The sequence below is a fragment of the Syzygium oleosum genome, unplaced genomic scaffold (genome assembly GCF_021117445.2).
Source record: "Syzygium oleosum isolate NSW1041296 unplaced genomic scaffold, Sole_v2.1 Sole_v2.51, whole genome shotgun sequence".
In the NCBI taxonomy this organism is placed as follows: Eukaryota; Viridiplantae; Streptophyta; class Magnoliopsida; order Myrtales; family Myrtaceae; genus Syzygium; species Syzygium oleosum.
Genome location: NW_026607535.1, coordinates 36,734 through 61,717, shown reverse-complemented (window position 1 = coordinate 61,717; position 24,984 = coordinate 36,734). Strand labels below are relative to the sequence as shown.

The 24,984-nt window shown below is 38.1% G+C and overlaps 1 protein-coding gene across 2 annotated transcripts; it reads left to right on the top strand.

Moving 5' to 3' along the window:
• Positions 1-1,444: 1,444 nt before the first annotated feature.
• On the top strand, positions 1,445-24,032 carry LOC115689638 (nuclear-pore anchor). Of its 2 annotated transcripts, none has more exons than XM_030615759.2 (48): positions 1,445-1,823; positions 1,942-2,088; positions 2,398-2,496; positions 3,083-3,211; positions 3,301-3,393; positions 3,488-3,553; positions 4,210-4,299; positions 4,379-4,456; positions 4,871-4,980; positions 5,400-5,520; positions 5,600-5,692; positions 6,009-6,057; positions 8,004-8,107; positions 8,179-8,247; positions 8,721-8,864; positions 8,971-9,075; positions 9,170-9,283; positions 9,401-9,479; positions 10,358-10,398; positions 10,482-10,555; positions 10,793-10,895; positions 11,272-11,406; positions 11,496-11,594; positions 12,053-12,094; positions 12,184-12,237; positions 12,851-13,030; positions 13,133-13,180; positions 13,398-13,448; positions 13,679-13,762; positions 13,845-13,919; positions 14,003-14,187; positions 14,479-14,581; positions 15,499-15,615; positions 18,149-18,241; positions 18,503-18,640; positions 18,723-18,776; positions 19,094-19,207; positions 19,515-19,592; positions 19,710-19,859; positions 19,931-20,002; positions 20,072-20,227; positions 20,324-20,356; positions 20,514-20,601; positions 20,678-20,748; positions 20,820-20,927; positions 21,702-21,806; positions 22,085-22,250; positions 22,586-24,032. In XM_030615759.2, exons 1-48 carry the CDS (start codon positions 1,518-1,520, stop codon positions 23,899-23,901), a joined length of 6,129 nt encoding a protein of 2,042 aa, XP_030471619.2. In that variant the 5' UTR covers positions 1,445-1,517; the 3' UTR covers positions 23,902-24,032. The 2 variants fall into 2 exon arrangements, with proteins under 2 accessions (XP_030471619.2, XP_030471618.2); XM_030615758.2 differs by having other exon boundaries at positions 10,355-10,398.
• Positions 24,033-24,984: the final 952 nt, after the last annotated feature.

The window sequence follows — 24,984 nt, the reverse complement described above, 5'->3', positions numbered from 1 at the left end:
GAACGGTGGAAAATATTTTCTGGTTTATTTTTCAGGTTTCAACCGAACATTGGAAAATATTGTCATTTTCTTAAAAAATAGCTTCAAAAAACGTCACATTTTCGATTAAATGAAATGAGCAGAAGAATGGCATCATGAATACAAGTGACAAAGGAAATGTTTGTATCTCATTTACAAAGAGCAAAAAGATGAAGATACCTATGTGATATAATAAACTCTACTGAATGAAATGCCAGTTGAGTATGTACATGAGAGTCCAAATATATGGATACTCCGTAAAGAGAAGGAAAATAGTTACCAAAAACCCTAAATTACGCTCACTATAACACATTTACCCCCAACTTGGCATTTATATATATATATATATATATATATGTATATTAAGGCTCCGTCCATTTCGCGGAAAATGCAACGTGTTTGGAAAATGTTTTCTGGAAAGTCATTTTCCAGAAAAATGACAATATTTTCTAGTTCCTGTTTGAAACGGTCTGGGTACGAGTTCCATTTTTTGGGAACCGGTTCGATTCCCGTTTCCAAGGGAAGATCCACTCGGAAACCGGACCGGTTTTGGAACCAATTTTTAGCTAGTGTTAAAAATATACTATTACTATATTTTGGGTTATTGTTTTTGATGGATAGTAATTTCAATTGCTCATCATAGGGATTCTTGCTTTTGGCGGATAGTAATTATTATTATTCATTTTTACTTTGAATCGTTTCATGACTACTCATATTATTTTGCTGGAAAAATGAAATTAGAAAAAAAGGAACAAAAGAAAAAACAGGTTCTCAGGTAGACACTGGAACCAGATTGAAAAAATAGGATAGGTTCCAAAACAGGTTCGAGGGTAAGCAGGTAGGTTCTTGATTCCAAAAATTGGAAAGTGATTATAACAAGGTAGGTTCCAGCCCAGAACCTGTTTACCCTAAAACTGATCACCCCTAATTCATACATGATTCATCTCCTACTCGTCACACATTTACCATAATCACGTCCTTTACTTCTGCTGCAGCACAACTGTGATAACATGAAATGAAGAATGGGATCACGGATACAAGTGGGAAAAGGAAATGTCTTTATCTCGTTTGGAAAGAGCAGGAAGATGAAGATACTCGGGAATATGATAAACTCCGTGGAATGAAATATCACTTGAATCTATACATGAGAGTCCAAATATAAAAATACTCCATAAAAAGAAGGAAAAAAGCTACCAAAAAATCTAAACTACGCCAACTGTAACCATTTATCCCAAGCTTGGTATTCATATTCATACATCATCTCCTACTGGTTAACTGGTTCCTCCTTTCCGCGCTTCATTTTTAGTCGTAGCCAACTCAAAAGCCCATAATGAAATAGGGCTTCCCAGTCCCAGTCCCTGAAAAGCCCGGGCGCTTCAAATTCCTCTCCTTTCTCCTCCTTTCTCCTTCAAAAAGAGATGCACCCAGCTGCTGCTGCTGCTGCTGCTGCTTCCGAATCCAATTGATCTCGCACTGCTGCTCCGACTCCGACGACGAGGATGCCCCTGTTCCTCACCGACGACGAGTTCTCTCGCTGCTCCCACGATGCCGGTCTCGTCGCCGAGAAGGCCGACGCCTTCATCCGCAACCTCCAGAGGGAGCTCGACTCCTTCAAGGCCCACCTCGACGCCTCCTCCATCACCGCCGAGCAGACCTGCTCCCTCCTCGAGCAGAAGTACCTCTCCCTCTCCTCCGACTTCTCCCACCTCCAGTCCCACTCCCTCCACCTCCAGTCCTCCCTCGATCAGCGCCTCTCCGACCTCGCCGACCTCCAGTCTCAGAAGCACCACCTCCACCTCCAATGCGTAATCCCCCCTCTTCCCCTCTTCTTCCCCCCACCCCTTCCCGTTGCTCTTGATTCTCCCCCCCTTCCTCCTCTTTTTCCTTATTTTGTGGTTCCCCGACCGATCGTTTTGTCTGCAGATGGAGAAGGATGGCCAGATTGAGAGGCTGGCCACCGAGGTTTCCGAGCTTCACAAGTCGAAGAGGCAGCTCATGGAGTTGGTGGAGCACAAGGGCCTCGAGCTTTCCGAGAAGAACGCCACCATCAAGTCTTATCTCGATAAGATCGTATATACCTTCTCTCCCTCCCTCCCTCCCTTTCCTCCCTCCCTATTATAATCCCTCGAGCACGATCATTCTTAACACGTTCATTTCTCCCCGTAATCATTGTATTGTTTGGAGTAGGCTGGGATATGCCATTGTTTTATCGCATTTTCTCTCTTCAGAATTCGCTCCACAGTTTAGTGACCGCAGGCAATGACAAGTACTAAAGATGTAGTTCCTTTTCATGTAGCTGTCCCAAACGTATCTTGGACAAATGTAAAACTTCTTTGAAAGGATGGTTGCTTTGTTCTCTTACGTGATACCCTTTCGCAGGTAAGCTTGACAGAGAATGCTTCTCAGAGAGAGGCACGTCTCGGTGAAATTGAAGCAGAATTAACAAGAAGCAAGGCTACCTGTTCTCGGCTCTCTCAGGTTACTTATTTGCTCCTTCTCTGTTTTAGACGTTCTTTAGACTTCTTTCTCTGTCTCCTACGTTGATTGTATTTGTATGACTCTATTGCTGGTTGGCGTGTAGAAGTTTTAGGATATGTGCAGACCTCAGTGACGTTGGAAGACGTAACCTACTTTTAATTTATCATCATAAATGAATAAATCTTTCAATTTTTTGGCTTTCCTAGTAGCTCTATTGGTTTTTCTCTTGTTACAGTGACTTTTTTTCTGCCTCCGCTCTTTCGATTGTCGAAGAGAGGTCGATGCTCTCCCTCCTAATTTCCCCCCCTCGGGATCAATAACGTGTTATTCCCGAGCTAGTCAATTGAAGCAAAGCTGACACTGCATATCTCAAGTCCAAGTTACGTATTTAGCCATCAGAAGGGCGCAATGCTTGCGCAGATCTGTGTAGACGTATTGTAGGATGTGACTAATCTTGATTCAGTCTATATTGTCACTTGGAATTATATCTATGATCTTTAATCCTCTGTTCATTTTGCTTTCTCAATATGATGTCTTGGTTCGATGCTAGAGATACTGGTTTTAATGCTATGAATTTGTATCTTAGGAAAAAGAACTGATTGAGCGACATAATGTGTGGCTTAATGATGAGTTGAATGCCAAAGTTGACAGTGCCACTGAGTCGCGTAGAGTCAATGCTGATCTTGAAGCAGATATGTCTGCTAAGCTTGCAGATGTAAGTGTTTAAACTTGCAAGAACTTGTCTTGATCCTAGTTGGTATACTTTCACTGTAGAATTCTACTTGACCCTTTTGTCCTTTGCAGGTAGATAGACAGTTAGCTGATTCCTCTACATCTTTAAATTGGAACAAGGAAAGAGTGAGGGAGCTAGAAACGAAACTAGTAGCCGTGCAGGAGGTATGATGATGTTAGCTATTTTTGTTGCTATTGTATTTGATTTCCAGGTTGCACTTGCAAACAAGTTATGATAATGGTTTGTTCAATTGAAAAGGAGCTTTGCTCGACTAAAGATTCTGCAGCAGCCAATGAGGATCGATTTCAAGCAGAAATCTCTACTGTAAGTGATAAAAAAATTATTTGCCTCTGTAACATGAACTTAATTATTCCAGATTGGCTAAGATTGATAATCTTGCAAATGTAAATAAGCAAACTCTTGACGGTGAAGGAATATTGCACAGTCGATTAGAAGTTTAGCAATTCCGTTTTATCAAACTTTGTATTACTTGGGAAAGAAGTAGATTATTCCGTTGTTGGCAAAGAAATTTCAGGGGCTTTGGCCTCTATTGTGTGCAGGGGGTCTTTGATGATTCCAATGATAGAAGTCTTTTGTGCTTAAGCATCGGGTTAAATGTGGAGCCTTGTAGGTTTTTATCCTTGGTTCGGAATATTCTCTTTTTTGTAGGTCATATCTCTAGATTAAAGATGCGTGTCATTCTTTGAGGTTCGCAACTTAAAAGTCTCTGTCGCAAGTCAATTTCAATCACTTCACAACTCTAGGTGCTCTTCTTTGTCTCCGTGCTTTCAATCCATCGTTGGAACCATGTCTACAAAATGCCAGGAGCACAAGTTCTATTCCTAATACTACTCTGATCATTTTGAGAAGTTTCTATAATGCGTATCATGAAACTCTTCTTTTTTCTTCTTAAATACTTTGCATGGAACCTTTCATGCTTGTTGCTAACAAACGCTTCTTATGTGTCTCTCCTTGTGTAGGTAAATCGACTTGTTGAATTGTATAAAGAAAGTAGCGATGAATGGTCCAGAAAGGCGGGCGAGCTTGAGGGTGTTATTAAAGCTTTAGAAGTGAGGTTTTGGCGAATACCTAATGTTTCGAAACTTTGATTGTCCATTTTGTAATTTCCTTTTTCCCCAACATTGACAGACACATTTAACTCAAGTGGAAAATAACTACAAAGAAAAACTTGAAGAGGAGTTATCCACCAGAAGGCAACTAGAGAAGGTGTTCTATTCTCTCTCTTCTTTTTAAGAGCAGCTTAATTTGATTATCGTTCCTTATATCTGGTAGTCATTAGCGAATTTAAAGAAATTTGTGTAGACGTACTTGTTTTATTTGAGGTTGTAGAACTTTGACCATGGATGAAAATATGTCAGTGGTAATTAATAATTTCTTATCTTTTGATTGAATCAACCCCTAGTAATATTTTCGTGTGTTTGCTGCCATTTGTGAGCTTTAATAATCACTATGCATTTGGGTATATCGATCATTTAGTTTGTGAGGTGGCAACCCTATTTAACTTATCTTGGCAATTATAGTACTGCAGCAAACGTTGGGGTCATAATCAAATTATCCATAATAGTTAGTCATTTCATTGTGGTATTTATTGACTTTCTTTCCTTTCACTCTTTTGTATAGGAAGCTGAAGATCTAAAGGCAAAACTGGAAAAATGTGAAGCTGAAATGGAATCTCAGAGGAAAGATAATGAGTCAAATCTTCTTCCTCTTAGTAGTTTCAGTTTAGAAAGGTGTGGCGCCGCGTCTATGGGGTCTTTTTGTTTGTTGTACCATCACATAACTTATCATAATTGCATGTTTTCCACTGTCATGATCTGTACATTCACCGTTGAGTATTGAGATCCCCGCTGGAAAGTCTTATCTCATCTTCCAGACTATTTAAACTATCTTTTATACTTCCAAATTATATTTTACAGTTATTTTATGGGATCTCTGAACTTTTTCTGACATGGATTGTTCTGAGAGCTAGGATTCTGGATGGGTTTTTATAGAAACCTTTTGCTGTGATCTATTTCTATGTTTGCTTGATGCCCTTTGCTTTCATTGAATTGTTAATATCGTTAGCCATCACTTCATGTTATTTCATCAATTTATATGCTTCTAGTGTAGGTTCGTAAAACATGGCTTATGCTTATATTCTGTTATGCAGTTGGAAGGGTTCGTCTGGTCCTAATGACATGGTTCAGGATGATCTCGCAATTGTCCCTAGGGTACCAATGGGTGTATCAGGGACAGCATTAGCTGCTTCCCTTCTGCGTGATGGTTGGAGTGTAAGTTTCTCTATCTGAATTTTCTTAAAAATGTATGCCTTTATCTGCAAAAGCTTTCTTATTTATGTGCTTCGTATAGCTTGCAAAGATGTACGCGAAGTACCAAGAGGCAGTTGATGCATTGAGACATGAGCAGATGGGAAGAAAAGAAGCTGAAGCTGTGTTACAAAGGGTAGGCTTGCATCGTCACTTGACTTGAAAAATGTCCCTGAAATATATCATGACATGTCTTTCCTCGTTGACTCGGTTAATAATCAGTTCCTTAAAATCACTTATGATGTTCAATGTATAGCGAAGGACATAATGAATTGGTTTGATGCGTAAGGCAGCTTACTTTGTGCAATCGATAAAGGATCATGCGGTTTGTATCGAGAAAACTGCTTGCTGTGCATGCAGTGCTACATTTACATTTCTGTCGGCTTGCATGACTTCTTGATGTGTTCAATGGATATGACAAGGAGGGTTTTGCTTTGCTCTCACTGTTTCAGGTTTTATATGAACTAGAGGAGAAAGCTGAAGCTATTTTGGATGAAAGAGGTTTGTGCTAATAGTTGAAAGTAATTTTCCATTATGCACTGTCTTTCTTGTCTTTGGTTTACTTCTATTGAATTTCTGTATTGGTTTGTTTTTTTCAAATGTCTTATATTGACATTCATCTCACAATTGTGAAAGATTAGTGTCTCCTTCCTTTAACATCTCTAAAAGAAAAATGGTTATTAAATTCAAAGGAGTGAGATATATTTAGAAGTTTCAACAAAATTGTATCATAAATATGCTTTGGAATAATGGTATTAGTTGAACAACAAATTGAAAATATAGTAAAATCTCCAGAATGCCAATAGATGATTGAAAATCTTATTAGTGTTTTGATGCATCCTGTTGGATAAACTGAATGTTGATAGGTATTGTCTTGATCGCTTTGCAAAATTCATCAAAATTGCCTTTTTTTTTTCCTTCGATGAGTCTAAACAAATACCCATTTATCTTATTTTTTTTTTAAATGAGCAACATCTGTGATGAAAATTAACAACATGAAGTCTTAGTTCTTATTACCAAATGTAGCTAGGTTCAGCAGATGTTAATCTCTTATTTATGTATCTCATCTTTCTTGGTGAAATAACATTTTCCTTCATAACGTTGTTGAAATAAGAGGTAAATTTCTTTTGTTGAATTTCGATTCATTTCTATCATTTTATGATATTCATTTGTTTTTAAATATTTGCTAACTAAAGCATACTATATTGGAGAATTTCTTCAAGACCTATTTAATCCATATAATACTGGAATTTCTTCAAAAGCTCATTCAAAAACTTACTGTAATCCTTATTCCGAACATTGGTCTTGCCAATTGTAAAGTAATAGAAATTATCTAATTAACTATAAAGTAATAGGAGTAATCTCTTATAATTCATTTAATTATAGGTGAATAATATGAAATTCAAAAGTAACAGGCCTTAATTTTGTTTTACGTGCTTGTTTGTTGACATGTAATTTTGAAATATAAATATGATAAATTGTGCAATATATTAAAAGTATAATTCTTCTTTTATAAACATATGTAACTATGGTTTTTATATTTGCAAACTTTAATTTTTTTATATTCATTTATTTTTAAAAATGACTTGTAGGATCTTCTAATATCATTTGTTCATCAAATATGAGCTATCATGTTATATACAATACTTTTTATGGTCGTCTAACATCATTTTTTGTTAAAAACTTTCTTTACATTGTATATCTATAATTATTAAACTCTTCCAAAATATTTGAATTGCAAGATGATAACTCTAATAATGTGTTTTACCGTAAGGGTAAGGGTATGCGTACGACTAGTTATGTTTCAGTCATATGTAGTAATGGGTTCTTTTATTTAATAAGTATTTTATAAATTTTGTAATATTCATTAATCTGCAAGAGATGGTCTTTGATGATTTTTTTATTGATCTTCTAATGCCATATATTATAGGTATCATGCCATATAACGTTTTTAATGATCCTTTAACATCATACATCGATGAAATATGTAGTATCATGTCGTAAGTGATTTTTTTCTTCAATAAGATTTTTGTGTTAATGGGTGATTTATTTTTAATTTGCTAATGTTCATATTATAGAATATGCACAATCAATCTTATTTTTACATAGATGTTTCAATATAAGGTCTATGTATTTATATTCATAAGCAATTATTTTACAAAGTTTACTACCCAATTGTGTGCGATCATGGAATATTTTATCATGGATTACAACTTTTTTTATCTAAATATATATAGATATTGTAAAAGAGAATCTACATATCCATAACAATATATGCATAAGTATTAAAATAAAGTCTCTGTATACATAAACATTAGATGCACAAGAATTATAGATTTGCTGAATTGACCATCAAAAACAAATTGCTGGGTAAAGCTCACATATCAGCGTGCCACGTGGCTAAACTCTCATCAGCTTTCTTCTTAAGTAGTACTCCTGTCTTGCAGCTGAACATGAGAGGATGGTTGAGGCGTACTCCATGATCAACCAAAGGTTACAGCAGGCTACGTCTGAACAGTTGAACCTAGAGAGAGCTATTGGGGAGTTAAAGGTTAGCAGTTTAACATGCTTGCTAGGATGTCTGCAGTTCATTTAATGCTGGTGATCATGTGTCATTCTCAGGCTGATCTGAAGAAGCGTGAACGAGACTACGTGCTTGCTCAGCAGGAGGTTGTTGACCTTCAAAAGCAGGTATTTTGAAGAGCTTTTAGCTGGTGCTTTTAATTGCATTTTGTTCTCTACAGCTTTTTCCTGTTGAGAGGGAGGGAAGGAAAGGGCCAGGAAGGACAAAGAGGGTGTGTGTGTTTTACCTTTTTAACTTTCTTACAGGAAAGTGTTATCTGTTGTTTCTAAGGTACTGTTATTGTCCCTCAAAGACATCATTTATTTTACCTTGAAGTCATTTGGGACTAAGGCCTAGTCGAATATTGGAGTGCAAGAAAGTATCAGGTGTTGCATTTGTGGCTGAACATAGTGTGGTTGCAATAATTTAGCTCTCTCATAAATGCGTTTTCTGGATTATGTTATTAAATTTTCCAACTGTTGGTCCATATCTTAGATTTCAACTATGAGATTGGATGGGGTTGATTGAAGCATCTTTGTGTTTTGACCCTCTTTTCTTTTCTTTGCTTTCTTTTCTTTCTTTCTTTTTTTTTTTCCTTTAGGTTACAGTTCTTTTGAAGGAATGCCGTGATATACAATTACGTTATGGATCCAGTCTGCATGATTATTCTGATGATAAGGGAACAAATGGAGCAGTGGAGATGATTGCTGAATATGACACTGAGAAAGTTATTTCTGATCGGCTTGTGAGTTCCTTGGATTTTTTCACGTTCGACAAACTATTAAAGCAAGTATTAAGATTCTTCTTCAGAACTTCTGATGCCTTCTCCTTTGGTACATGATTGTTGACAGTTGACCTTCAAGGACATAAACGGATTGGTTGAGCAGAATGTTCAGCTTAGAACCCTTGTTCGCAGCCTGTCTGATCAGATAGAGAATAAAGAGTTGGAATTTAAGGTATCAATGTGGTGGTGATTGTTCCCTGTTCACCTCATTGATATTACGTGGTGATTACTTTATTAGCTTAGGAGTATCAATTTGTTGATTGTAGGAAAAGTTAGAAATGGAGCTCAAGAAGCAAACTGAGGAAGCTGCATCTAAGGTTGCTGCTGTTTTACGTAGAGCGGAGGAGCAAACTGTTATGATCGAGTCCTTGCACACCTCAGTATGTTCTTTGTTTAGGAATGTTGACATTATTGGTTTCTCTAGTGTGCTTTTCTCCTCCTCTGTGTATGAGGCATGTATGATTTACTGATCATGATCATTATCCATTTTGGGACAGGTTTCAATGTACAAAAGGCTATATGAAGAGGAGCATAAACTTAATTCTTCTAATGCCCACACTGCTGTTGCAGTTCCAGGTTGTTCTTCTTGTTGCTTTGCATGCAGAACCATCTGTTATGTGCCTTATTTGTTCAAAATATGCCTCGTTAAACTTGAAGTGTAGTTTGTCTACTTTTTGGGCAGCTATATGTGGAGACGGATTGGCATTGATAATGCGATAGTCCATTCTGACCTGTAGAACTTTTTAGTAGGATAAGCATGATAGTAATTTCCTAGATCCTTATGGTTTGCTTCTTTTTAAGCATTAGTGTAGTCCCTCCAGGGTCTCTTTATATCTGGAATTTTATTGGCAAACTATGTTCTTGCACTTGGTCTATGAGCAACAATTCATGATATCCGGGATTGAGAATTAAGTCATCTACATCTCTTTCAGTCAGAAACCTAAGTTATCAGCCCTCTCCACCAGATCTACCTCTAAGGGAGAGAGGGAAGGGGGAAAAGGAAGGGGAAGAGGGGGGGGGGGGGGGGAAGGTGGAGGGAGGGGTGCAGTTAGGTAGGGAGGGAGGGAGGGAATTTTGTTCAATTTCTGATTGTGCTTTTGTTTAATGAGTGATGCGAAACTTCTTTTGTTGAGAGGCCAAAATGGGTTAAATGAGAAAGCCTATAAATGGTTAAAGGAGGACGTAACTCTTGTGCCTTACTCGTATGTGAATTGTCAGTTTTGTTTTACTCAGTAATTGTGATTATCATTTATAAATTCATTGCTCCCTCTGTGGACACCGGCAGGTTTTGGGGCTTCTTTTTTGTATATATAAATTCTCTTATGTCTCTTCTTTTTCCTCTTTGCAATTGTAATGTAGGGTTCATTTCATTACCAGCGATATTCTTTTATCTGTTTGTTCCCTTTGTGGTCCTGCTCCATGCTTCTGTACATATGACTTTTTTATTGCAGAAGAGGGAAGGACGGGCTTCCAGTTGCTTATTGAGGGTTCTCAGGTATAACGGAGCTTGATGTTTTGATATCTAATTGTTGCATTTTCTCTATATTGCTTTATAATGTTCGGATGTCCAAACTATAGGAAGCCGCTAAAAAGGCACAAGAACATGCTGCGGAACGAGTGAGATGTCTTGAAGAAGAGTTGGCAAAGTCTAGGTAATCCTTTCTTTGGTTGCTGTTCCAAGCCAACTTTTTAGGAAAGGCTAGACTACTGTGGCTCTTTTCCCCCTATTCTTTTCGCAGTGTAACTTGGTTGAGGTGGATTGAGGTTGTTATTGTTGGATGAATATCGCCATGTGTTTGGGTTTGATGATTTGTTATATCTGCTAAGAGACACCATCCTTTCTGCTACCAGTTTCATTGTCCTACCTGAGTGCATGTTCATATTTTCAGGAGCAAGATTATATTATTGCAGTCAGAGCGGGACAAGATGGCCCTAGAAGCAGCTTTTATGAGGGAGAAACTTGATAGGCTGATGAATGAATTTGGACACAAGGTATCTGATATATGTCCTTCGAATTTTTGTTCCTATAAGTCTTTGTGCACATGATCTGAAGTTACTTATATTACCGTAGAGAGTTTTAATCAAATGACAAACTAGTTTCACGGTAGCTGCTCCCCCATGGGCAGGCATAGTTTATCCCTTTTGTATAGATCGTACTGTCTTACATAGTCCTTGTCTACAAATTATACCTAAGATCTAATTATTGTTTAATTTAGCTCTATGAAGACATGTACATGTATTAATCGTTCTCCTAGAAATGTGACCACCTTGAGGCATAAATATGACTTTTGCAGCATATTTATTATTTCTTAGTTTATGTGAAATGTACTTTTTGTAATCTAATATGCTAATGATGCAACAATTTTAGAGAGAGGAAATAAATGGAGTTCTAGCAAGAAATGTGGAGTTTTCCCAGTTGATAGTTGACTACCAGCGGAAGGTTCGTGAAAGTTCAGAGTCTTTGCATGCTGCTGAGGAGCTTACTCGGAAATTGAATATGGAGGTAAGGACAATGAAGTGGATAAACTGGATGCCTCTTCCATTTTCTTCTTTCCCTTGTCCTTGGTGCTGATGCTTTATATGTTACCTAAGGTTGCTGTTCTGAAGCAAGAAAAAGAAATATTGTCATCTGCTGAAAGGAGGGCTTGTGCTGAAGTTCAAAGTTTGTCAGAAAGAATTTATCGTCTCCAGGTAAAATGTCACACTTATTTGCACAATTTCAATGTCACAATTTGTGTTGGCTTAAAGAGATCTCCATTGAAGGTCATTTGCATAGATTGTCTACTGGCGACCTAGTCCCTTCTTATTATCTTTGATGATTACTCTAATTGGGTTTCTTGTTTCATGTAGTGCTCATCAGTTACCAACACTGCTATTTTTGTGAAGATTCTAATTTATTACAGCAGTTTTTGAATCCTCATTTTGACCATATTAATCGTTTTGATCAATAATGCATGGCATATCACCAGCAATTTATTGTAGACACCATATTTATCTCATACAGCACTTTGGAAATATCGCACTTTGTCATATCACTGCTGTACTTTGAATGTAACATTCTGGAGAACAACCGATAACTATTATGTACATGTCATTTCCTCGAAATAGAAATTAAATGAACATTTTTGGTTTGTTTTCTTCGAATATAGGCTACATTGGACACCATTCAGAGCACTGAGGAAGTCCGTGAGGTGCATTTCCCTATAATTAGCTCTTTACTTCTTATAGAGTGATGCTGCAGTGCTGTTTTCTAGTCTAACTTATACTCTGGGATTCTTAGGAAGCACGGACTGTGGAGAAGAAAAGGCAGGAGGAATATATCCAACATATTCAGGTTTTTCATGTCCTTGTCCTGCTTATATCTTAAGTGGTGCAACCTTTACTCCACAAATGAGTGTAATTTTTGTTGACTTTAGAAATAGTGGGAATGATCATGGTGTAGTTAAATTCCTGTAATGTGCTGCTTTTCCTGATTAGGGGTTGTAAGACTTGGAATTAGAGTGAGCTAGATGGATTGCCATGAAGAAAAAGTTGAGAACTCTCATATAAATCGTGTGGTGTCTTGGTGAACAACTTCGGAACTGCAGAAAAGGTTTATAAAAAGATTTGGTTTCAATTTTATCAGAGACCTACATATAAAAGGGTGCATTTGTTGAGTGTATGATAAGCATCATGCTAGCAGGACCATTGATAGGATGAAAGGTGCATGTAAATGGTCATGGTATTTGTAGATTTTGGATAATAAATTCATGCTTTCCTCATTGAAAATTTTGCTTTTGCCTGTTTGAAGAGAATAATTTCTCGTCCTTGAACGTTTGTGAAAATGTATTTTGATGATGAAGGGATTTGTATGCCTAAATTGAAGTTCTGTTATGGTCTCCTGATTTAGTCGCTTGAAACGCAACAGAAATGTTCTTAAACTGCTGCTGAAAACTGTACATTTGCAGAAGGAATGGGCTGAGGCTAAGAAGGAGCTACAAGAAGAACATGATAATGTTCGAAAGTTAATGCTTGATCGGGACCAGACTTTAAAAAATTCAATGAAACAAGTTGAAGAGATGGGAAAGGAGTTGGCCAGTGCCTTGCATGCTGTTGCAGCTGCCGAGACTAGGGCAGCTGTGGCCGAGGTACTTTGACATTTCCTTTCAGTATTATATTTCCTCTATGAGGTGCTATGTTCGCTATGTTTGGAAATAAAATTCACAAGTAATTTCCTTGCTGTTTTACAGGCTAAACTATCTGATCTGGAGAAAAGGGTTAGATCTTCAGATTCAAAGGTGCATTACGTTCCTGTCCCTGCTGAACATTATCATGATTGGTTGACTAGGATAATGACAGACTTGCTTTTCATATGAGTTTTTGTTTGTTTATTCTGGTGCCTATGTTCGTATAATCAATTAATTCTGGTGCTGATCGAATAAGATGGAGATCTTTCTGCTCTGAAGAGAAATGTTCCCCGCATGGTACAACTTTTGAACCCTCTCATTGATGCAGATTGTAGAGGTGGCTAATGCTGGTGGAAGTCTCTCTATTTCAACTAATGAGGTTAGCTTCCATTGGATTACGATGTAATTTCTTTGGATAAGCAAGGCAGCTTTGTGCTTTTACCATTTAACATGTATAGCAATATACTTGTGAACTGCATCCCTAACTTTAGCCTACATGGACATGAAATCAGAGACACTTATTGGTGGTCATTTTGCAAGTTAACTGGTTACTTGGAATAAAGGGCAAGATTATCAGATGGTCACATCGCTGGTTATTTGTTTTCTCAGGTTATTTCAGAACTGCAAATTGCAAAAGAAGAAATAGAGAAATTAAGAGAAGAAGCACAGGCAAACAAGGATCACATGCTACAGGTATCCATGTAGCACTTGAAAGGACATACTACTTCAGTTTCAATTTTGTTCGAGGACTTAAAAATGTTTTATGAGTTTGCAGTACAAAAGCATAGCACAAGTCAACGAATCAGCATTGAAGCAGATGGAATGCGCTCATGAAAACTTCAAAACAGAGGTAGCTTCGCTAGTCTGTTTGAACATGTTTATACCTATACTGACACGTTCTTGTATGCATTTTGTTCCTTAAATATTCTGTAGGCAGAGAGACTAAAGCAATCTTTGGAAGCTGAAGTAGTTTCACTAAGAGAGAGGCTTTCTCAAATGGAAACTGAAGTCAACAATAAATCACAGCAAGTGGCTTCTATCAATGTTGAGAAGGAAGAGGCCCTTGCATCTGTGCTAGCAGAAATTACTAGTTTGAAAGAAGAAAGCACACTTAAAAGGTGAGTATTTTTTTCCTTAGTAACATGAAACATTTAATGTTTTTCTTTTCTTTTGCAGGACTGAGCTCAGTTCAAAATCTCCCTTTTGTTTTGTATATCTGTAAAGAACTAATTTTAGTAGCCAATTGCATGATTAATTTGCAAGTCTGAATGCAATGCCCATGTTGCAGTTTTGAAGGTAGTGGTGACATTATGCAAGGGTGCTAGATGATGATCCGACAAGTTTAGTTATCTGTGTCTTGTGTGAATAAATGTGGAATTTCTTTTCTCAAATACCACTTTTTTGTGCAGTTCCGTAGTTGACACATTGGAAACAAAGATTTCTCTGTTGGAAGATAAGTGGAAGCATGAGCATGAACGCTGGCGTTCTGCTCAGTCTAACTACGAACGACAGGTACTTCAATGACATAATTTAAGTTTTTGCCTGTCTGGTTCAATTTTAAGCTCCTCTAGATCTCTGTTTTGCTTTCTCACGAGAAATTACTGAAATCTAAGACGACATCAAATTTTAAGCTCCTCTAGTCATAAACGTTATAGAAATCTAAGATGACATCAAATGTTAAAATCTTCTTATTTTAATAATTTAAGGTATTGAATATTAAATAAGAGCCTAATATTTATAAAAAGGAAAAAGCTAAAAAAAAACCCATTTAGCCATCATTTTCGAACTGTATATTTCTGTCAAATCAAATGAAGTGGATAAGATTCTTGTAATAATTTCAGTAATTAAGCTTGGAAAAATTGGTTGAAATCTCTCTAATCCTGTTCAACAAAACTTAGTGTTTCCCCATCCCTGTCCCTAATCTTCTTGTCCTTGAGAGCTAAAAGAAACTTCACTTGATCAGACTATCTCAGGGTCTGTTCCGATTGACTTTCATTTTTTGACTTTTGATCTGGCGCTGGACGCTCTTTGACTTTTTTATTTATTTACCTTGAAACACTTGAAACTTTCACAATATTTTAAATTTGGCAGGAGGGCAAAAAGTACTTTTTACTTACACTTAATGCTAAAGAAACAAGCTTCAATTGTATTTGTTTATTATATCTTTTGGTATTGACGGTTTGTAGTTTTGTTGTTGCATCCTATATCATCAGATTTGGGATGTGATATGGTTCCAAAGGATGAACTGGATATGGACAGTTCCAATGATTTCATTCCTGAACAAAAATACATTTTTTGATTTATTTCACGTGTTCCATGACCAGAACGGAGGAGAGGCACATGTTATTAAATGGTTATTGAGATTATCTGCTCTGGGTTTTTAAACTTGGTGTGTCTAAGGCTAGATGTGAACTCTCTACCTTTGGCAGGTTATTCTGCAATCTGAGACAATTCAAGAGTTGACAAAAACGTCGGAAGCTTTGGCTTCATTGCAACAGGAGACAGATGGGTCACGCAGGCTGGCAAATTCCCAGAAAAGTGAGAATGTATGTACTTCATCTCAGCTTTAGTGCTGCTAAATTATTTTACTTGAATAGTTCATGTTGTAAGTGTGCCGTATAATATTTCTCATATTTTTTCTTACAATTGACAGTATGAGCATTAAGAGACTGCATGCTTTGTTGAAATGAAATAGAATACAGTGAAATTGTAAAATAAGAGATATTCATTGTTCCTAGAAAATAAATTACCAATGTTAAGTGTATCCCACATTGCTTGTCTATAAGGTTTCAATGAGCCTTATGTTCATGTGGTCTCCCTCCACTTATCAGTATAAGTTTTTGGGTTGGACATCTTAACATAGTATTAAAGCCTGGTTCAACCGTAGATTTATTTCGCGTGCGAGGCTTTCTGTTCGTCAATTCTGTGTATTGTTCTTTGTATGGTTTGCACGTGAAAGGAAGTATTAACTAGATGCTGCATTGCTTGTCTATTGTGTTTCATTGGGCTTTATATTCACGTTTGTTGGTGTGAACTTCTGCGTTGGACATTCTAACAACCATCACAATGTAAATGTCTCTCTGCCTCTCCATGCTGTGTGGGAAAGAGTTTTTGAGCAACAGATGAGGCGAAAGGATCATATTCTGGAGAATCAGTTTGGATTTGGCCAGGAAAGTTAACTTGTCACATCATTTATCTGTTGAAGAGGTCTATGGCTGAAAAGAAAATTCATTGAAAAGTTTGATGGAGATATTTTTTGATAGTTTAGAGGAGATATGTCTTTTAGGGAACCGGAGAAAGTGCATGAAAAAGTCCCGTGAGAAGTCAATTTGAGGGTATTGTGGAATAAAAAGGCCTTAAATTGCATCATTGTCAGCTGTAATGTACATGCATGATAGATGTGATAAGGACAGGATGAGGAGTTACAGGAGGGCTAGCTATAACAATATAGATCTATGTGAAGTTTTGGCTTTTCCTTAGACATATGAGTGTTTATCAGGCACATGCAAGTTGTATCTTGGTGTGCTTTCTACAGATGTTACAGTTTTCGTGTATCAGTTTGGATATGTTTGAATATGGTTTGGAATAATGAACCGAACCTTAGCTCTTTCAAATCAATAATAAGGATGGGAAGCATGGAATTCAAAAGGTTTGATTGAGAGAAAAAATGGCATCCTATTAAGTAGCAAATCGCCGTGGATTTTACTATTTGGGAATCATTTTCACAAAATCATGGGAATTTGATGGAGACTTGACTCATGTAATACGGGTGGGATTCATGAATCAAGAAGTGAATTTGGCATCTTCTACGGTTCACAACCAACCAAGATTAAGATGCTTTAGTGCAGGTGTGACAATGTCATAGAAGAGTAATGACAAGTATATCCAGGAAAAAATTTGAATGACCCCAATTGAAGAGAAGAGGATGAAACTCTACAAAGATGATTTAAATATGGATAGAGATGATCACTTGCTTCATGGAGGTGATGCAATTTTCGTTAGAGAGGCTGAATAGAAGTGGTACTTTGGCAAGAACCCTAAAGAAGTATCTTTGCTTTAGATCTTAGACAAGTTATTTGACTGTTCGCAATGGCGTAATTTGGTTCTTTGAATTTCTATTAGTTTGCTTATTCCCAAATAGATGGCCATCCATTATTGAAGCTCCTTGAACTGGAAGGTTTGCAGTGAAATAACACTTGCTTGGTTATTGTTTTTGTGAGTGAGCTGAAGTAGGAAGGAGAAGGAGCTTAAAGAAATTGTTGGTTGTGCTGTGGATTTGTAATTTGTTAGTGAAAATTTGATGTCAATGCCTCCCTAGTTATGGTAGATATGTTAATTTCTTGAATTTACACGGACCAGCAGTGCTGCATCCTAGGATTAGTTGACTTTTAGAGCTGAAAAATCTAGATCTTCTATTCAAGTTGCTTCAAATGTTTGATTATGTGGGACAAGCCCACGGAGGTAGACTGCGTTTTCGACAATATATCTGGGCCTCAAGATCTGCATAGGATTTGTAAAGTTCTTCCTTTATTGATTGGGAAGCTAGTTGGATACCAAGCTAACATCACTTTCACAAAGTGATGGAATGGGTTGCACATATATATATTTTTTTTGATAACCGAGGTATCCCACGTGCAATGGACTAGTCCTCGGGGTGGTGGGGTACAAGACCAATACATATATTTATTCTCAGTTAATGGAGAAATAAGCATGTCTAAAGATCGTAAAAAATAAACGCTCTCCAAGAAATTTGCATAATTGCTGCAGTGAATGCAAAAACAGCATTTGCCATGGGAAGGAGCATTGATTATAAAATCAAAGGTTTTACTATTCTACAGTTATCTGAGTAGTCTCAATTGAAGTTACACTCGTGATTGCTTATGGATCAACTGGTGAAATATTCTTTTAATTCCTTTCCTAGCAGCTTGGGAAAAAGGACCGGAAAAGCAAATATTCACAAGTTTTCATTTGTGGCATCGTATTTTCCTTTTATTTGAAATATGTTGACAATTCACAGAACTGTATTATTAAATCGGTGTTAGCAGCTATCAATGACTTTATTGGTGCTGAATTGCGTAGGATGAATTGAAGGCCAGGTGGGAAGCAGAGAAGTCAAGGCTAGTGGAATCCAAAGCAGAAGCTGAGAAAAAGTACAACGAATTGAATGAACAGGTCATTGTTTAACCTCATACTGTATTTGCTGTTTTACATGATTATGTTCTCTGGAATTATGCTAGTTTGAGAGCTATATCTGGAGAGCTTGTTAAAAGTGATTAACATAAGAACAGTTTTAGTTTAACATTGCCGATATCTGCATCTATCAGTCATTTCTATGTAATCTAATCTGTGATGTAGTATTTAAAGCATAACTCTGCTTAGCACCTTCATCTCCAATAAAAACAGTCCAAGTTGAATTTTACATATCTTATGCAGAATAAAATACTGCATGATAGACTTGGAGCTCTGCACATTCAACTAGCCGAGAGAGATCGTACTTCTGCTGGAATCTCTGTGGATGACGATGCTGGCTTGCAGAATGTGATTAATTATCTCCGACGGTCAAAGGAAATAGTAAGTGTCTCTCAGTCTCTCACCCACCAAAGTGTCCAGCCACACCACTTTCTAACTCAATCGAGAGGTTTATCTTGTACAGGCGGAAACAGAGATCTCTTTGTTAAAACAGGAAAAGTTGCGTTTACAATCACAAGTAAGTGATTACGTTCCTTACCTAGAACTGCTCTTTTTTTCTCTTGATTACCTTAATGCCCTTTTACCATATGCTCTCTCTCTTGGTTCAATGCTGTGCTTAAACTTTACCCTCTTGGACAAATCGTTTGGAATTTTCCTCTTCTTTCTCTAAGAAGCTACTTGTTATGTAACTATGTTTAATTTGTTCCTCTCTCTGTGGTTTTGCATATGATCGAAAGCTTCTCATTTAGCATTTATTAAATGTTTGCATCCCACTGATCTATCCTTAGGCTATCCCTTTTCTTGTACTCTTGTCTAAATATGGTGATTATGCAGCTCGAGAGTGCCATAAAGGCAGCAGAAACTGCCCAGGAGTCACTTCGTGTTGAGCGTGCAAGCTCAAGGTCATTGTTGTTCTCAGAAGACGAGTTCAAATCCCTACAGCTTCAGGTTATGGTTCCGCCATTTTGTTTTTTCTTTTTTTTTCTTACCCTTATTGAGGTTGCAATAATGTGTCTCCTTCTCTATAGATATGCTGAACATTTATTTCTGTTATTGAGAAAGCTTTTTGCAGTACATACTCCGTTCTCTCTCTCTCTCTCTCTCTCTCTCTCTCTCACACACACACACACACACAGACATACCCACACGCCCACACCCACACTCACACCCACATATCATTGTGTAAAGGATCTTTTTTGGCCTGTTTAGTATGAGGCTCATTTTCCACGTTTATTTTATCTGAATTCCTGTTCAGGTTAGGGAAATCAGTTTGCTTCGTGAAAGCAATCTGCAACTCAGAGAGGAAAACAAACACAATTTCGAGGAATGCCAGGTACATAAAGAAGGAAATCAGTTTTTTTTCTTCTATGGTCGAGTATAATAACTTTGTGTTCAACTATGTTCCCATTCCACACTTCCATTTACGATGAAGGTTTTGATGTGACTTTAGAAATTGCGAGAAGAAACTCAGAGGGCTGCAACTGAACGTGCAAAGCTGGAGAATATTTTGATGGAGAAACAGATTGAGTTGGAAGCCCTCAATAAAGAAATTGAAACACAGAGAACAGAAAAATACGGCCTAGAGAAGAGGGTGAAGGAGGTATTGCATACTTGGACAATTTGGTGATTGAGAAAGATAATTTTGCCATACTGACCTCTGGTTTTATGTAGTTAATTGAAAGGTGGAAGAACATAGATGTAGAGCATTATAATCGCTTGAAGAATGATGTTCAACAAATGCAGGTATTACATACTTTTAATGTCAAATACTACTGTAAACAATGCTTGTACTTATCTGTTCTTCCTGGGCAGGAGAAGTTGAAAGAGCGGGATACTCAGATCGAAGAAATTAGTATGCTGATGTCTCAAAAGCAAGATAGAGTTTCGCAGTTGGAGCAGGACCTTGAGCATAGTAGGTTGCAACTGAATGAGAAAGAAAAGAGAGTGCATGATATATTGCAGACAGAGGTAACTCTCTGATCCATTAATTTGATAAATATTTAAAGAACTATTGGGTTATTTTCTTCGTTGTTTATCTGTTGACGCTGTTTGGTTGCCATGCAGGAAAAGCATAAAAGGCTAATAGCTCAATTAAAGGTTCTTTGCTTTCCTTTCCTTTTAATGTGAAAATTCTTTAGCAGATATATTGATTCCTTGATTTGTTGATATGTTTGGTAACTTGGATACTTGCATTGGTTCTTGTTTTCTTTACTTCCTGACTCTTCCAATAAATTTGTCCACTTTCCTTATGAAGAGAAAGGCTGAGACTCTGACAAAGGAAAAAGAGGAGCTGATTAAAGAAAGTCAAGCTCTTTCAAAGCAGTTGGAGGAATCTAAACAAGGTAAGATTCAGTTGCTTTACTGAGATGGTGGCTTCTTCTTTCTATTGATTGTGTAAGTCTTCTTGGTCTGCTATAGTGAGAAGGCCTATGGGAGATAACTTGGAGCAGGTTATGAAGGAGAAGGAGGAAAAAGAGGCCAGGATACAGGTCTGCTTTCAGACTTCGTATATTTGTTTACTAGCTTTAAGCAGCAGCTGACTTCTCCTTGGCGCATTTAGATTTTGGAGAAAACTGTCGAGAGACAGAGGGATGGATTAAAGAAAGAGAGAGAAAGGCGCCAAAAGATTGAGGAAACGATTATGAACTCCATTAAAAGAGCTGATGAGGTGATTTGCTTCTCCGTTATAAATTATATGGACATAATTAGGTGCGGACGAATGTTTAGTTATTGGAGCCTTGGATAAGCTAGGAAGCACGGACACTCTTCGGGGGCCTCTGTGTCGGTGTCGGACACCGACACTCGTCCAACACTCTTTTTTTATTATTTTTTTATTTGTGGATTTGAATCAAATTAGTTCGATTGGAATAATCATAAAAATGATAATTTATGATGTATATATAAAAATATATATTATTATACAACATGTCCCAATGTGTCGGAATTCTCTATTTTTTGAGATATGACATGTTGCCGGTGTCGGCGTGTCATGTCGTGTCGTGTCGCGTGTCGGTGTCGGTGCTATTTAGTGGATAAGCTTTAACCCTTTGATCCAATCCAAAATTGCCTTTTGGCGTCATGCAGCAAGGTCAATACCGTTTGTTTCTCCAACAATGATTCATGTCCGCGTGATGATCCCAATGTAATTGATTGTTGGCTGTTCATGATTCATGCTTAATCACAATCCGGCAGATGTTTCAAGATAACCTTTTTTCTGTTCTTAAGATGAATCCCTATTCTTCACTCTCGTGCCTGTGTTGGCATATATGGGCAAGTTTGCCTCCTAAAAACTCCAGGCATATTTCCAGTGGAAATGTATGAGTCTGGGAGAGGAGTCTTTTGTTTAATAAGTAAGCACTATTTTGTTATGCGCAATGCGGCTGGTTAATTTAGCGTAAATTTGTTGCCTTGCTCTGCTTACAATGACTGACATCATCCATAGGAGAAAACAAAAGTTGCAAGGGAACTCGAGAAACATAAGCAAGTTTTGAGGCAGGTTTCCGATGAGCTGGAAAAGCTGAAGCATGCCAAAGACAGTCTTCCTGAGGTAAAAATGTCATCTGCATTATAACCACTCATAAGTAATTTGTACTTGAGTAATTCAGGCCATGACAAATACTATACAGTTGTCCTATGGTATCATTTGCTGTGTCTATTGCCTGCAGTCTTGATCCTGGAATTGACTATTAAAGATGAGAATTTTAAATTCTCCGTGATAATTCTATGAAAAGATCTACATTCTATGCTGCTTGTGTGGATCGGCCCCCCGCCCCCGTTCTTCTCTCTTTGCTGTATAGTTCAAACCTGATTTGCTGTTGTTTTTAGGGAACCGCGGTCATTCAGCTTCTTTCTGGGAACTTATTAGATGATCTTGCCTCTGGCTATGTGTTGGCTATTGAAAATTTTGAACGGGTTGCAAATACCCTTGCCACCGAGCTTGGTGTTCGTGCTTCTACTCAGGATGCAGACGCTTCCTTGGCTGCTGCTGCAGGTAACTTGGTTTACTTCGCTCTTGGTATTTCCAGCATAGGAATAACATGACAAGGTTTTTTTCTTTTTCCTTTTTCTGCTTTGAATGCTGTAATATCTCCTATGATTCAATAATCGAGTTTCCAGTGACAATTATTAAAAAAAGTAGCCTAGCTCTTGAAGGAATAAGCAACTTAGGCAGATCTGGGTTTCTTTTTCCTAAGCATAGCCATAGTATGGTGCATGTGGGTGACTTGTGTACTTTTTTTGCACTGAAGATAAGTTATGCATATTAAGAAAAGAAATAGAATGATATTTAGTGTTGAAGGGTTGATAATGCATGAAATGTCCTTTCAGTTTCTTCTGCTTCTGCTCAAGCCACCATAAGTGCTCCTGAAACAAGCAACGTGGCGCCTAAAGCTGTGGAAGAAAAGGAAAGAAGATTCATTCTTCCTAAACCCAATATTGAAACTCGTAAAACAGGGAGGAAGTTGGTTCGGCCACGTCTTAAAATGGAGGAACATCAGGATGTTGAGATGACTGATGCTGAAGGTTCTAACAATGGTGGAAAGGTTGGACCTCCTGCCGACACTGAAAGTAATATCATGACATCATTGCAGCATCCGCTTCGTAAACGTCTGGCTTCATCTGCTTCTGAGTTGCATGAGCAGTCACAGACCCAAGGAGAAGGAGTTGGTGACACTTCAGCACCTTTGATGAAGAAGTCCAAAGGAGTAGATGTATCACATGATGCTGCTCAAGAAAAACGCGGGTCTGCTCTGGAGAATCTTAATGTGGGACTAACGATTGAGGAATCTTTCGATGCTCTTCGCGATCTACCCCAAGCTCTCAGTGAGGAAGCTGTTGATGAGAAGGAAGACACTCAGGTCCCTGAGGAGAAGGCTGAGGAAAGGGAATCACAGCAATTAGAGGAGGCTAGTGATCCCGAAAGGAAGAATGATAAAAGTATTTCCTTTGAGGAGATTCTGAATAAGTCTGACGATGGGTCAAAGGAGCCCATTGATCAAGACAATATTAACTCAGTCGCAGAGTTCATTAGCGATAAAGAAGAAGGAGAGCTTATTCCAGATGCTGCTGATGTTGAGAGTGGTGGCGATGTGTCTAACCTTCTAGAGAGTCCAGAAGTCGAAGAAGGCAAGCCTGAGCAGGCATTAACTCCCACAACTTCGCCATGGAGGGCTGATGATGTGGATGTCGGAGCTACTGTAACAGACCTGAGTGAGATCAACTCTTCTGAACTTCCACAGCATGAAAAGGTTGAAGATGGTGAGATAACTGAGGAAACTGCTGAAGGTTCTGATAAAATGAATGATGGGAGTGATGCGGTGACGGTGGACATTGAGCAGACTTCTGAAGGTGCCGCAGGCAGTGAAAACGCTGGTGCTTCTGCAGAAGCTGCTAGCTTGGTACAGAGTAGTTCCAGTATCAATGCCGAGGTGGAAGAGAGCAAACGGGCTTCACCAGCCAGTGGCACCTCAACTACCATTAATTTGTTGGAGAGAGCCAGGGAGCGAGCAGCCCTGAGACAGGCTGGAGTTGTGACTCCCCCATCGAGCAGGGGTCGCGCTAGAGCAGTACGTGGCCGAAGTGCTCGTGGACGTGGTGGCCGTACTGGGCGTGGCCAGGGTGAACCAGGACAAAGCTCCAAATAAGGTCCAGCTGCCTGTTTTTGCTTAGGTTTGCATTTTGCAATTGGAGCTGCATTGTTTGCAATTGGTCTCTTGTCAGATAGGGGAGAGAGCCTAACAATGTCAAGTTCAATATATATGCGACAATTTTGTCATGTGGTTGTTCATCAATGTCCTGATCCACTAGGGACAATAATTCTTTGTGAGTAGTCATTTATAGCTTGAAGATGTTCATTGCACAAATAGCTGTTTCAACTCTCAACCTCACGTTAAAAGATGAGTTAAGAATATACTAGGCACCAGATTTTCTGAAATGCAGGTTGAGATTCTTTTCCACCCGACTGAACCTTCCTCGTCCGTGATCCTCTTTTTCTTTTCCTAATTTGATTATAGAGGAGGCTCTGTGATCTCGTTTGTGTAGCCTAATTGTAGGTTGAGATCCCTTTTGCGAACTCAGTCCTGTTGCCTCTAGAAATTGATACGTTGAGAAGTCGATGGACCAGAGACGAGTATGCTCTTACCCATGAATTTTTGCACAGGGTTGTGGTAGATCCGAGTCATTGGAACTCGTTTAGAATGGTTACAGTTAGATTTCGACAAGTTTGACTAAGCTTGAAAAATCAAGCGCAAACTCGGATCGGATTGGTTCGACTCAATATGATTTGACTTGAATAATGAAAATAAAGTTTAAACTAATTGATTTTGAATTCCCTGACGGATACTGGAGTTTCCTGTCCTCACTGTTCAAGGAGAATGTAAATGTGTAATGACGGGATCTTCGGTTTGTCAAAGTTAATGGTATGCCTGAGGTTGAACTTGCCTGAAATTATACCCAGCCCATGATAAGATTCCGAAGGAAAAGAAAATTGGATGTTTGAAGCAGATGATTTGAAGATCTGACCCAAGAAAAATCTACAAGAATTCTCTTTTCAGATTGGCTAAATTGAAAGGGACAGCCTGGAAAAAAAACATTAGGCTCGGCTCTTGAGCTGGGCCTAGATATGGTATTAACAGGGGCCTTGAGCCCGACCCAGATTCACTTGAGCCTGCCACAAACCAGGTGCACTTTCAAGTAGAGAACAGAAAAAGGGAAAATGACACAAATTA

Excerpts from the sequence above, each read along its gene's own strand:
- LOC115689638 (XM_030615758.2), top strand. The coding sequence starts at position 1,518 with ATGCCCCTGTTCCTCACCGACGACGAGTTCTCTCGCTGCTCCCACGAT. Across the intron at positions 4,300-4,378 it reads GTGTTATTAAAGCTTTAGAA|ACACATTTAACTCAAGTGGA; the intron begins GTGAGGTTTTGG and ends CAACATTGACAG. Across the intron at positions 10,896-11,271 it reads TGAATGAATTTGGACACAAG|AGAGAGGAAATAAATGGAGT; the intron begins GTATCTGATATA and ends CAACAATTTTAG.